Source organism: Vespa velutina, chromosome 25, assembly GCF_912470025.1.
Source record: "Vespa velutina chromosome 25, iVesVel2.1, whole genome shotgun sequence".
Taxonomy (NCBI): Eukaryota; Metazoa; Arthropoda; class Insecta; order Hymenoptera; family Vespidae; genus Vespa; species Vespa velutina.
The window spans coordinates 2,416,835-2,429,996 of record NC_062212.1 but is presented as its reverse complement, the minus strand read 5'-3'; the positions used below and the strand labels follow the sequence as shown (position 1 = coordinate 2,429,996).

Here is a 13,162-nt window from a genome sequence, read left to right as displayed (position 1 = left end):
CAACTGGCGGAAAATACATTTAAACAATCATTTTCTAAACCTATCATCATTTATCTAAGCCACAAAATAGTTATGTAAATATCATTTAAATACATCTATCTTACTTGTCTCATGCTCTAGAATAGATAATTGAAAAATCATCTTGTCTCTTTACATATTTCAGGAATGATAGCAATTGAGAAAGTGTAACGAATTCTCTCAGTCATATTTACGAATTACAATAATTTTAGATTGATTAGAATCGGGGGATTCCATTTTTGAATAGCTTCAAGAAAATACATTTCTATATCCTCCTCGTCCGCGTCACTTTTGTAAGTTTCACAAAGAAAAATATTAATATCTACCTCTCTTTCCCTTTCAAAAAATTTCTTAAATAGTAACAATAGATAATAACATTGAATAACATATAACATTGTGAAAAACAGCATTCATTTATAATAATTTATAATAATATCTGAACTTCATCTTTCGACTTATGACGTTTATACCTATTCTTCATTTTGATACAACATTTAAAAATCGCATTTATTGTATCTAATTCCAATTATATTGTGTGATACCAACGACGTTAATGGCAAATTTATATTTGCTTTTTTATAACAAGAATTTATAAATCACATATATTTTTAGAAGGATAAAAACGATAATTGATTCGGGTGACATCATGCAGCAATAACTTGCATTTTTCACCGCGGCGTTCTTATTGAAGTACGTTTATTTCATAATTGCACTTTCGGACTAGAGCTTCCTGACATATCGACATTTGTGTGTAGGCCACATTTGGATGACTTGACGACCATGTTTCACGGGTGACCGGACCGTGACCAGGAGATGGGCAATTTTGTAAGGATTAGAAGTGTATGGAAAATTAACTATTTTTTATAAAATTCTTGTTTAGTATACAGATGTAGCGATAGCTGATTCTAACAATTTTTCAATCTATTTTTGCTAATGCATATATTATCTCCATTATGTTTGATTAAACTGAATTCCTAGAGGAGATTTAGTTTTTATTCGATATGTTTTTTTTTCTACTATGCTTCTTCATATATTTTTCTCTAAAAGTCTGACTATTATATATGTATATATATATCAGTATGTAATATATTAGATATCAATATGAAGTAAGAAAATTTCTTCCTATCGTGTTCACGAAAAATTATATAACTTCTTCAAATCGATCATATAGGCTTGTGATCTATAAAAATCCACTTCAACGTCTTTCAGAATATTTTCATCGATTAATTCCTTCCTTTAATAGCATAAAAAAATTTTCTTTTGATAGTGCCAGCTCTTTAAAAAAACATAATTTTAAGTATGATATGAAGAAGCAAATTTTTTTTATATTCGTACAAACTTAAATAGGTGCATTTTGCAGTATTTAAGCATAGACTTTTGAAAATTTGAAAATGAGGTATTTATCTGACTCTCTCGAGCAATAAACGAAGCTCATAATTGTGTTACTACATGAGAAATATGACTTTGAAAGAATTCTATTACACAATAATTTTTGACACTAAATTAGTTGACGTACTTTCGGTCAAAGTGTTCAATTTCAACTGTTGTTGCAACAGCATTTTCCCGTTCGTACGCTTTTATCGTCATTCCCATCATTTCTGCTCTTCGAAATTGATCTGCAAACGTATGTATGAACGTAAACCTGAAGATATTGAAAAATTCTTATCTTATTAATTTGATTGATTCAATTGGATTGTTTTTTTTTCTATTTTTAGAACGAATTTTTCCATTCACCTAACATTAGTGTTATTAAAGATTGATTAATGATTCTATTAAAAAAAGCAATTAAAAAAAATATATATTATAATCGAAAATTATTTACACATTTTACAATGTTATGACGTTATTTTTCTTCGTATAATCGTGCGTCCACAAGATCATTATTAACTTCCATTGGATAAAAAGTAATCAGGACAGTTCTTATATTTATACCTCTATAATTTTGTAAAATTATAAATAATGAGAAACTCGTTTGATCTATGAGCTTTTGTAATGTAATCTATGATCGTAACTAAAATGACCGTATATTTCGTGTTAAAAGAACTTACGTAAAGGTATAAAGTCTTTTCCATAGATTAAATTTGCATACGTATTGTTCTTTTCCAACCCAGTAAATATGAATTTTAATTAACTAATTAAAGGCATTAGTTGATGCAAATCGGTGAATAACAACACGTGAGATCGGTGAGAGGTTGAATTTATCAAATCCAACTGTTTATGACCACTTGAAAGGCCTGGGTTTAACCTCGAAGCTCGATATATGTGTTTCTCATGTTCTCACAGAAAGAACTTTGTGTCGTCGCGTTGACGACTGTGATTCGCTTCTCAAACGTCATGAAAATGATCCATTTTTGAAGCGCATCATTACTGGGAACGAAAAATTGGTTGTATATAACAATGTCAAACGCAAGAGATCATGGAGTAAAACAGATGAACCGGCTCAAAGCATTTCCAAAGCCAATACCCATCAAAAAAAGGTGTTGCTGTCTGTTTGGTGGGATTTTAAAGAAATCTTTTTTTTTGAGTTTTTTCCGGATAATACAACAATTAATTCAGAAGTCTACTGTCATTAGCTGAACAAACTGAATGATGCACTTTAACAGAAAAGGCCAGAACTAATCAACAGAAAAGGTGTAGTGTTCCAACAAGATAATGCGAGACCTCATACAAGTTTGGTCTCTTGCTAAAAGCTTTTTCAGCTTGAATGTGATACAATGCCACATCCACCATATTCTCCAGATCTGGAACCTCCGGATTATTATTCGTTCCGGTCACTGCAAAATTTGTTAGTCGGTCACTTCAAATGAAGAGATCAAAAACAACCTCGATCAGTTTTTTGCCAGTAAAGACCAAAAATTTTATTGGCGTGGAATTACACTACTACCAGAAAGATGGCAAAAGTTATTGGACCAGAATGGCCAGTATATAATTTAATAAAATATTTGTTCATTATACGAAAATTGTCTTTCATTTTCACAAAAAAAAAAAGAAATGACTTTTCGAATGACTCAATATGAATGTTTCAAAAATAATAGGTAGTGGAAAATACATTATATTGAATACGACTCGTAAAATGACTTCTAAATGACTTCCGTTGCTCTGATCGCATATTTTAAAAAGAGACATGACTTTCAAAATTACCTTTATTAAAGTTAAAATTATACGTAAAAAAAATTGTATGTAAAAGAATAGGTATTAAAGGGTAGATCAAAGTAGTTTTAAATTATTCATCAGTTTAATCGAAAAACTTGTATTTTCTAAGATGTACGGCATGCACTATTGTTGAAATTTTATGAACATAGCTTAACTCATTTAAATCAAATTATAAATTTAAATCTATAGGTTATTGTATTGTTAAATAGTGGACATAAAAGGTAACTATTTTCTGCAATAAAATTCAGTGGAACGGTAAGCTTCATTCGAGTAACGTTGATAGAGGACTGATCTAGATATTTTCGTAGATAACATAATCAATTCTTGATCTGCGTAATGGAAAATACTTCTGAAAGTAAGTAAAAGTCATATGTTCATTAAAAATATCATAATTTTTATTTTACATCAATAGAAAATTTAAAAATGTAGAAGTCAAACAATACGATTGTCACATGAAAATCAGATTGTCTCTCGTCAAATAATTCTTACTATAATTATAAGCCTTCTTCTCATTAGTAAATATAATAAATATGAAATCTTACTATATAATATTAAGACTTCAAATAACTACAAATTAAATGGTACTGGTAAGATAAGATACAATATAAATCCCATTTATGGAATAGAATTTGAAATAGCACCAATTATAAATAAAATCAAATATAAATGAAAAATAAATCACTTTTCCATTATTTCTACATTGCACGAAATTAGTAATTCTGCACTTGCGACGATTATCCAAGATTGAAAATTATTAAAATGATCGCTAACAAGTATATTGTCGGTGGCTGTGTACATAGATATAAACCCCATTAGAATGTGTAATTAACATAAAATGACCAAGCGATCATCTTAGACCACATTGAGTTTTAACTGTATTCCTGCCTTAATCTTCTCATCTATAAATGTATTTAAATATATAATTCTTGCATTTTGTTGTTATACGTAAACGCAAAATAAAATATGTATTAATTATGAATGAATTTCTAGTGGCGACACAAATCAAATTTCCCATCTATTTTTTGCTTGACCTGGTGAAACAATACTTGTCGATTTATCTATGGAATAAATTCAAGGTGAATTCTGACCACTAGAAATCATATCTTTTATTTATTCATTGTTAGAAAAGAAAACATATTAAGACAAACGATTAAGGTGAACATCTCGAAGATATATTGCGAGATTTTATTTAATACTTTCTAGTTTGCAAATTATTTTACATTCTGGCGTGCTTGAATAACGGTACGATCATATATAAATATGCATGTATATAAGTAGACACACATATGAAGATACTGAATTATTTTCAGCTGATCATAGATCAAACGATTTTCTAATTACACTTTTATATGTTTAAAATATAATAAATGTATTAGTGGCTTAGAATATTATAGAAGCATACATGTAAGAACAACCATGATCTCTTTTCATTCAATCGGTATTAATTCAGATAATGTGATAACTCGATTATATGAACAAAAATCAATTAATTACATGGGACTGGAGAATGCTTAAATAATATTCGAAGGTAGGATTATAATATTCTTTTTTATTAGAATTATCAGCCTACTAATATGAAGTATGTGGAAGAACTCGTGCTAAAAAATAGAAAAAGAACGATCGAAGAATATGTTATTATTTTTGTTTACAGATCGATCTGAAGAAACAGAAATGATGGGAGTGCCGATAATAGCGAACAATCAAGAAATGGCTGTTGCGAATAATGATTTGGAACTGGGAACATCGAACGAATATTCGTCAAATGAAACGCTATCTTCAGTTGAAGACATCGACAAATTAACGACGATTCAAACCTTCTACGTAAATCAATGTCTTTTTATAACTGGCGGTACAGGTTTCATGGGAAAAATGTTGATTGAAAAATTATTACGAGGATGCCCTGGAATCAACCGCATTTACGTTCTGATACGTAGGAAAAAAGATAGAAGTGTCTCTAAAAGAATGGAAGAAATTGTCGAAAATTCGGTGAGTCCTTCATTTACAATCGATTATTATTTTTATCTTGTGATAAGATTTTCATTCAATTCTATGATTCTATGTCTTCACTGAATAGTATTTAATATTTAATACATTTAATAGATATTTTTAAGAAGAAGAAAATTGATGAAGAATTTTCAAAAATCTCCTTCTTTCTAGTAAACTGTATTAGAAATTGGCAGCAGTAAAGCCTAATAGAAAGTAGGATCCTCAATTGTTTGTTTATTGTATCTTTTCTAATGTTAAAGTTAGAATTAATATTTATACTCTCTACTTAAATATTCTCCACTTAGTTAAATAATGACTTTGATGGAAGTCATGAAAAAATTACAGTGAAATGCTTTTCCAAGTTTATGGAAAAAAATCAAAAAGAATGGTTTAGAAAAAGGTTTCCAAAGTCGAACACAGTACTTCTCGTACATTAATACATTCACGATCAAGCGTCTAAATTGATATGAACAGTTGGATATCAAATTTAATTTTCAAATATCTGTTGCTGAATACTGCAATGATTTGTTATTTAAATATGTATCCATATAGGAAATGTAGCTTTTTCATATCATACTTTCAATTAATTTTTGCTTAAAATTTAAACGGGTAGTTAAATATTCGATAAAATATTACAGGAAATATAATGCTTAGAAAGAGTTACTTATATTGATGAAATTTATATTTAGCAAACGAATATATTAAATTTTCTAAAGCACAACTAAATAACATATTTACAGATTTGTTTCAGCTAATAGCTTTACGTTGTATCAAATAATAACTAGAAATTGTGCACGTATTATAAAGAAATTAAATCAATTTAAACGAAATTGAACAAAAAATTTACCAATAAAAATTTAATATTTTAATAATAATGTTCTTTAGATAAAATGCAATTCGATAAAATATTGAATTTTACATCTATGAATTTTTTTTCAAAATTTGAAAATAAAAGTTGTAATACTGCCTTTTCAACTTTCTGCTCATAATCAAGAAATAAGACTACGTTAGCGGATTCAAAGCGTTAAAAATGTTCAAGAAAGTGCATTTAATATTAACAATTAAAACAGACTTTGATTATGTTAAAGAACATAATGACATTGAAAACATAAGAATATTTAAGCAATTAAGTAGGATGATAAATCTTAAAAGTTTGTTTGCTTTTTCTTCAGAAGCCAAATAAATATATCTATTTTTTTTCTCATCGTTTTTCATGGGTTAAACGCATAAGAGTTATTTTAGGTACTTTGGCAGATTTCTTGAATCCAATTTTCTTTTTTTTCATCGATCCTATCGTCATTGTTCTCTATTCATTTTTCTCACATTATTTATAATCTGAAATTAATAGAAAATAGTTTGACAGCATAAAAAAAATTGGTGAACGATTTTTAATGCATTAAGATAATCACTTCATTCTTTGGAGAGAGAATTCGTATCGAAACATGTCGATGTTTACAATTACCTTTAAGACACTGTCGAAATTATATATAAATTGTTATTTGCTGTCTAGATCTACAAATTAGAAATAAAAAAGGAATAAATTAGGAATTTAGAAATCAAAAACTACGGAAGAAAACCTAATATGAAACAAATTCATAAATTATAAGAATAGAAAACAACCTTACCAATGTTTTAATAACAAACAAGTTATCGTGATTAGATAGATTCATGGCTTTATTCTGTAGTAATATATCCACTTTTCAATGGCTTCAACATTTATTTAACATAGTTGAAGATACAACATAGGGTTCGACTATTTAGTCATTCTTCTGTTAATGATGCGTAGGTGCGCATGTGGGACAGGAAATATTTATGAACCTATCAATGCACACTTTTTAGTTATTTAACACGCTGAGGAAGCAGCAGCCAGGATTCCAAAATCGCTTAGTAGCGATCGAGGGTGACTGTAGTTTGCCGAATCTCGGTATTTCGATAACCGATAGAGCAAAACTCATACGAGAAGTCTCTATTGTTTTTCACCTTGCTGCTACTGTGCGATTCAACGAGAAAATCAAATTGGCGGCAGCTATTAATGTTCAAAGTCTGAAGGATTTAATATACTTATCTAAGGAAATGTCGAAACTAAAGGTACGCATACTATTCTTTGTATGAGTGCTAATAACTCTAACATCAATCTTTATTTCTATTATTTTTTATGATAAGCGGAAGAAATCAATTGTTTGATTCAAAGAAACACGTTATTTCCTACTCTATTCCATTCAGTTCCTTTTCTAAGTCACCGAAATTTTTCCAAGCGAAGAAATTGAAGTTTCGCGAAAATTCAAATACGACTAATAAAATCGCTTCCTTGACAAAGAATTCACAAGTTTTATACTCATATATATGGGCATGTAAGTAGGCAATAAATGAGAATGCTTCGTGTAGAGGAATAGGGCATTTGAATGTCTCATACGAAATTAAAGAATCGATGAAGATTATTTATAAGTATATGCTAATTCAGACAAAAGGTAATTTCTTCAAAAAAAAAAGAAAAGAATTATAAGAAGAATAATTTATTAAAGCAATAAAATTGTGAGCACAAATTCATGTTGGGTGTATATTTCTAAAGTAATTGTCGTCGTCGCAGCGTGATAGCTGAGAACAAGGGGTGTCCAACCCCAATCTATAATACTGTGACCTTGTCGAGTCGTTGCACAAAAAAATATTATAAAATTTGGACAGTTAGAAGACAGTTACCTGCACGCCTGGATAATATCAAATGTAAATCAACATGATGGGCACGGTCGGACTTACTGTGTCAATCAAATGTTAAGAGAAATTTGTTTTTGATGGATTTCATTTCGAGTACTTGTTCAAGGAAACCTTTCCTGATTAATATTTTCATTATAGTTATTCCATTATTAACATCAATTGAATCACTTCTATCATTTTCATTTTACTCAAAATCGTGTCAAGTTCACAGTATTATAGTGCGTTTGATTCATCCTGACCTTATCTATTACAATTCGAATAAAAATGAAAGTATGTATCCCTATTTAACAAATTCTCTGTGACATCGAAAACACAAAAAAATGATTCAGAAAAACCATTGATTAATGTATGCTCCTTTGAACCAATGAATTAGGTTCTCCGTTATTTCTTCGCATCTTTAAAATTAGTAAGGGTATCGATTCGGAACATGGTTATTGAGACACTCTGCACATATTATTAATTATGTGGATCTTTAATTGAATGATTGACTCTAATAAATGTTCGTTATCTTTTGTATTCTAGAGTTTCGTCCATGTATCAACGGCTTATGCCAATTGTCTTCAAAATCAGATCGAGGAGAAATTTTATAATCCACCGATGGATGCCGACAAATTCATCGATTTGATGGAATCTATGGATGAGAAATTGCTCGATGATATTACACCGCAGTAAGTCTATCACCGATTTCACTTGATTTCACGATTGTTTTCTCCCATTATATTTCCACAGATTCGTACTTGGCATTTGTCGAGCGAAACGATTAACTGAACACGTATACAATCTTCGAAAATCTGTTCCAGTATATCGCAAGTTTTTACTATCCAAATGTATGAGAATATAAAAAATATTGCTTCTTCGCATAATGTTTTTATTTTAAGTAAATTTTTGGTGAAAATATTAGGGAACAAATTAAATAATTCATGAAAAGTTACTGAAAATTAAAAAATTTTAAATGCTACTTAAATTCATTGATTATATTTCCTGGAAACGAAAATAATGAATTTCCTGTAAATTAAAATTCAACAACATTTTTTCAAATTCTTTTTGAATACTATCTTTACGTTGTATCTAATCATAAGACAAATTACGATTCATTATTGAATTAAAAAATAATATCACAGTTGAACATATTTGACAATAGAATTTAACAAAATTAAAAGAAATTGAAGAAACAAATCAACAATTACAATTTAATATTTAATAATAATGTTCTTTAGTTATATAACGTCATTTGAAAAATCTGCTTGATAGATCAAAGATTTGCAATTTTTGTGGCTGTTCATTATTTTTGTCAATACCATTATCGTTAGAACTTCGTTACGTGTAACCATCTATCGATATTGTAATGACCTTTTGTAATTACGTTTCCGGTCGTGAATACATTAAAAATATATTAAGAGGGCAGGTTACGAGACCGACAATTAAAAATTGAATCTTATTTCTGGTATTAGTTTACTTGGAGTATGGCCGAATACATATGTTTATACGAAATCAATCGCCGAGAATATCGTAAAAAGGCATGCTGGCTTAATGCCGATTGGAATATTTCGTCCAGGAATCGGTTCGTAATAATGTGACTCTGTTAGAACAAAGCAATAAATAATACATAATAATTAACTAATATTCTTAGTGTTACCAACGTATATTGAACCTACAAAAGGATGGACCGATAATATGAACGGGTTAGTGGGAATTACAGCAGGTGGTGCAATCGGAATAATACGAATTCATCTTTGCGATGAATCGCTAAATGTAAACATTATACCCGGAGATCTGACGACTAATGCGCTAATCGTTAGTGCCTGGGATATAGCGAATAATCGAAGGTAACGTCAATTAATCACGTTTATTCGAAATATTTTCGATCAAACCAAATGACGATTAGAAAAAGTTAAATTACCGCTTACTGTAATCTTTCAGATCCATCGAAGAAATTCCTATTTATAATTACACATCTACGGATAATCCAATTACTTTTAAGGAATTCAAAAAAATGTCGACGAAGAAAGTTGAATTATTACCGACTAACGAAGCAATTTGGTACTTAAGCTTTCGGAATATAAAATATCGACCAATTTATCTTATCTTCATGTATTTTCTTCATATACTACCGGCTATTATAATCGATACGATTTCCTTATGTTTGGGTAAAAAGCCAAGGTAATTTTTTCTTATCTTTTTTTCGAGTTCGATGCATCCTATGCATTTTCAGATTCTCAAAAAAGTCGATTCAATCAGCCTATTTCAAATCTAAAAATTCCTTAAAATGTTTGTTTGGCCTTTTTGAGCTTTCTAAGTTCTCGTCAAGGGTTAGCAATGGCTCGCATGGTTCGATAATTTTTCGAAGAATAAACTGATCATCAAACAATTTAGTTTAAACTTGTCTTCCCATTAATCTATAATTAATTCGTATCAAAATGGTACATGATTGAATATCTAGACTAATAATGCGGTTATTTACACCCTTGTCAGCACCTTCTTTTCTTAAGTACATAACAATTATCACATTATTCATATGATACTTCGCCGGTATCATGCATCTTACGAACCGAATGAAATATCAATTGTCATAATTGTGTCTCCCCTTTTCCAAAAAGCCGTTAGAAATTCGAGGTGTCTTGTTCTTACTTATTGTCATCTTCCTTAAAAGTCCGTAAAATTCTGGTAACAAAATTGGATCTCCCATCTCCTTTCTTTTAGTAGCCGATCTTTAAGTACCTTTTCTTTGGCACAGTTGCTATATTTACATCTTTATCATCTATCAGACTTGTATTTTTTCTATAGCACTTATTTTCTCTTTGAGGTTCCAGTGTTCGTATATTTTTCTTATATTTTTCTTTATAATTTTCTTTTCTATAAATGTAACTTTAATTATTTCTATATGCGACACCTATCTTTTCAACGATCATACAATTTTAAACAAATTTACGCTTATGTTTAAGGTTGCTCAAATTGTATAAAAAAATTTATACACTGTCGAACATATTCAGTTATTTTACCTGTACCAAATTGAACTTCACTAATAAAAGATGGAACGAACTGTTGAATAAGTTAACGACGGATGATCGCAAATTTTTCTTTTGTGATATAAAGGATCTCATTTGGGACACATACTTTGAAAATTACATTCTAGGCATAAGAATGTACATCTTAAAGGATCCCATTGAAACGCTTCCACAAGCTCGTATAAAATGTCGAAGGTATTCACTTCCTCATTGATCGTCTATTATTCACAATGACCTTCAAATAATACTTGCTTTTTTAATTTTCAAGGCTTTACTGGAAACACCAAGCATTCAAACTTTTTATCTTCTGCGTATTCCTTATGATAACTTGGATGATGATATTCAGACACTTGTAACATTCGAATATGGGTAAAATAAACAACTGAAGTTAATGAAAGTGACAATACAACTTTGAGAAGTTTTTTGTTTTGTTTGAAATTGATATCAATATAGTCTAATTATAATTGTGTAAAAAATATTAAGATCTTCTATACATAATTCTTTATATGAATGTTAATCCTTGCGCCTGAAAGTACACTTCAATCTGTACTCTGTTGATATTTGTAGATTTAAGCGAATTATATTTCAAATGAGGATATAGTACTTAATGTGGATTGGATTTCAAAGTTGTATAAAAATGTATCTTTCTTACAAATCATGATGATAAATTTATTTTCATATTAATTATGATTACAATCATCTTCTTTTTCATAATTTTTAGATATTATTACCTTATATTCATTTACAAATAATTCCTAGTATATCTGGATAATTTGTAATTGAAATTGAATATTTCATATTAATTTCAACCAGTTCATCCTTAAAACTATTAAAATAAGGTTACAGGAACTTGAGAAGAAATGAAATTTATACCGTATTAGATCTTTTGATTTGAAACTTCTAAAAAACCGGCAATCACATCTTGACTACCTTACAATATCTTAACAGAAAGTTTACCATCTTACATAGAATTTCGAAAATAGTGTAGGGAAAACTTTTTATAGCAAAATTGTTAACTGTTTAGTCTCTGGTAAGACGGCAAATGGTTAATCCGTAAGATATTTTGATATTTTTCTATATGTTTTGTTGATAAAAAATATAGCAACTGGCGGAAAATACATTTAAAAAATCATTTTCTAAACCTATCATCATTTATCTAAGTCACAAAATAGTTATGTAAATATCATTTAAATACATCTATTTTACTTGTCTCATGCTCTAGAATAGATAATAGAAAAATCATCTTGTCTCTTTACATATTTCAGGAATGATAGCAATTGAGAAAGTGTAACGAATTCTGTCAGTCATATTTACGAATTACAATAATTTTAGATTGATTAGAATCGGGGGATTCCATTTTTGAATAGCTTCAAGAAAATACATTTCCATATCCTCCTCGTCCGCGTCACTTTTGTAAGTTTCACAAAGAAAAATATTAATATCTACCTCTCTTTCCCTTTCAAAAAATTTCTTAAATAGTAACAATAGATAATAACATTGAATAACATATAACATTGTGAAAAACAGCATTCATTTATAATAATTTATAATAATATCTGAACTTCATCTTTCGACTTATGACGTTTATGCCTATTCTTCATCTTGATACAACATTTAAAAATCGCATTTATTGTATCTAATTCCAATTATATTGTGTGATACCAACGACGTTAATGGCAAATTTATATTGGCTTTTTTATAACAAGAATTTATGAATCACATATGTTTTTAGAAGAATCAAGACGATAATTGATTCGGGTGACATCATGCGGCAATAACTTGCATTCTTTCACCGCGACGTTCTAGTGCCGTTGTTTTTGAAGTACGTTTATTTTATAATTGCTCTTTCGGACTAATGCTTCCTAACATATCGACATTTGTGTTTAGGCCCCATTTAGATGACTTGACGACCATGTTTCACGGGTGACCGGACCGTGACCAGGAGATGGGCAATTTTGTAAGGATTAGAAGTGTATGGAAGACTAATTATTTTTTATAAAATTCTTGTTTAGTATACAGATGTAGCGATACATTATTCTAACAATTTTTCAATCTATTTCTGCTAATGCATATATTATCTCCATTATGTTTGATTAACCTGAATTCCTAGGGGAGATTTAGTTTTTATTCGATATGTTTTTTTTTCTACTATGCTTCTTCATATATTTTTCTCTAAAAGTCTGACTATTAGATATATATAACAGTATGTAATATATTTTTATATCAATATGAAGTCGAAAAATTATTTCCTACCTTGTTCACGAAAAATTATATAACTTCTTCAAATC

The 13,162-nt window shown here is 29.2% G+C and overlaps 1 protein-coding gene across 4 annotated transcripts; it reads left to right on the top strand.

Annotated features, from left to right (window-relative positions):
• The first annotated feature begins 719 nt into the window (after window positions 1–719).
• On the top strand, window positions 720–11,558 carry LOC124957302 (fatty acyl-CoA reductase wat-like). Of its 4 annotated transcripts, none has more exons than XM_047514231.1 (9): window positions 720–843; window positions 4,823–5,157; window positions 6,997–7,245; window positions 8,392–8,537; window positions 9,321–9,430; window positions 9,500–9,695; window positions 9,790–10,029; window positions 10,812–11,069; window positions 11,143–11,558. In XM_047514231.1, exons 2-9 carry the CDS (start codon window positions 4,843–4,845, stop codon window positions 11,228–11,230), a joined length of 1,602 nt encoding a protein of 533 aa, XP_047370187.1. In that variant the 5' UTR covers window positions 720–843; window positions 4,823–4,842; the 3' UTR covers window positions 11,231–11,558. The 4 variants fall into 4 exon arrangements, with proteins under 4 accessions (XP_047370187.1, XP_047370186.1, XP_047370188.1 ...); XM_047514230.1 differs by having other exon boundaries at window positions 721–858; XM_047514229.1 differs by lacking the exon at window positions 720–843 and adding an exon at window positions 3,395–3,526.
• Window positions 11,559–13,162: the final 1,604 nt, after the last annotated feature.

Bases quoted from the DNA above. Each gene is read 5' to 3' on its own strand.
- LOC124957302 (XM_047514229.1), top strand. The intron at 5,158-6,996 runs GTGAGTCCTTCA...CACACTTTTTAG, and splicing joins AAGAAATTGTCGAAAATTCG to TTATTTAACACGCTGAGGAA. The intron at 11,070-11,142 runs GTATTCACTTCC...TTAATTTTCAAG, and splicing joins GCTCGTATAAAATGTCGAAG to GCTTTACTGGAAACACCAAG.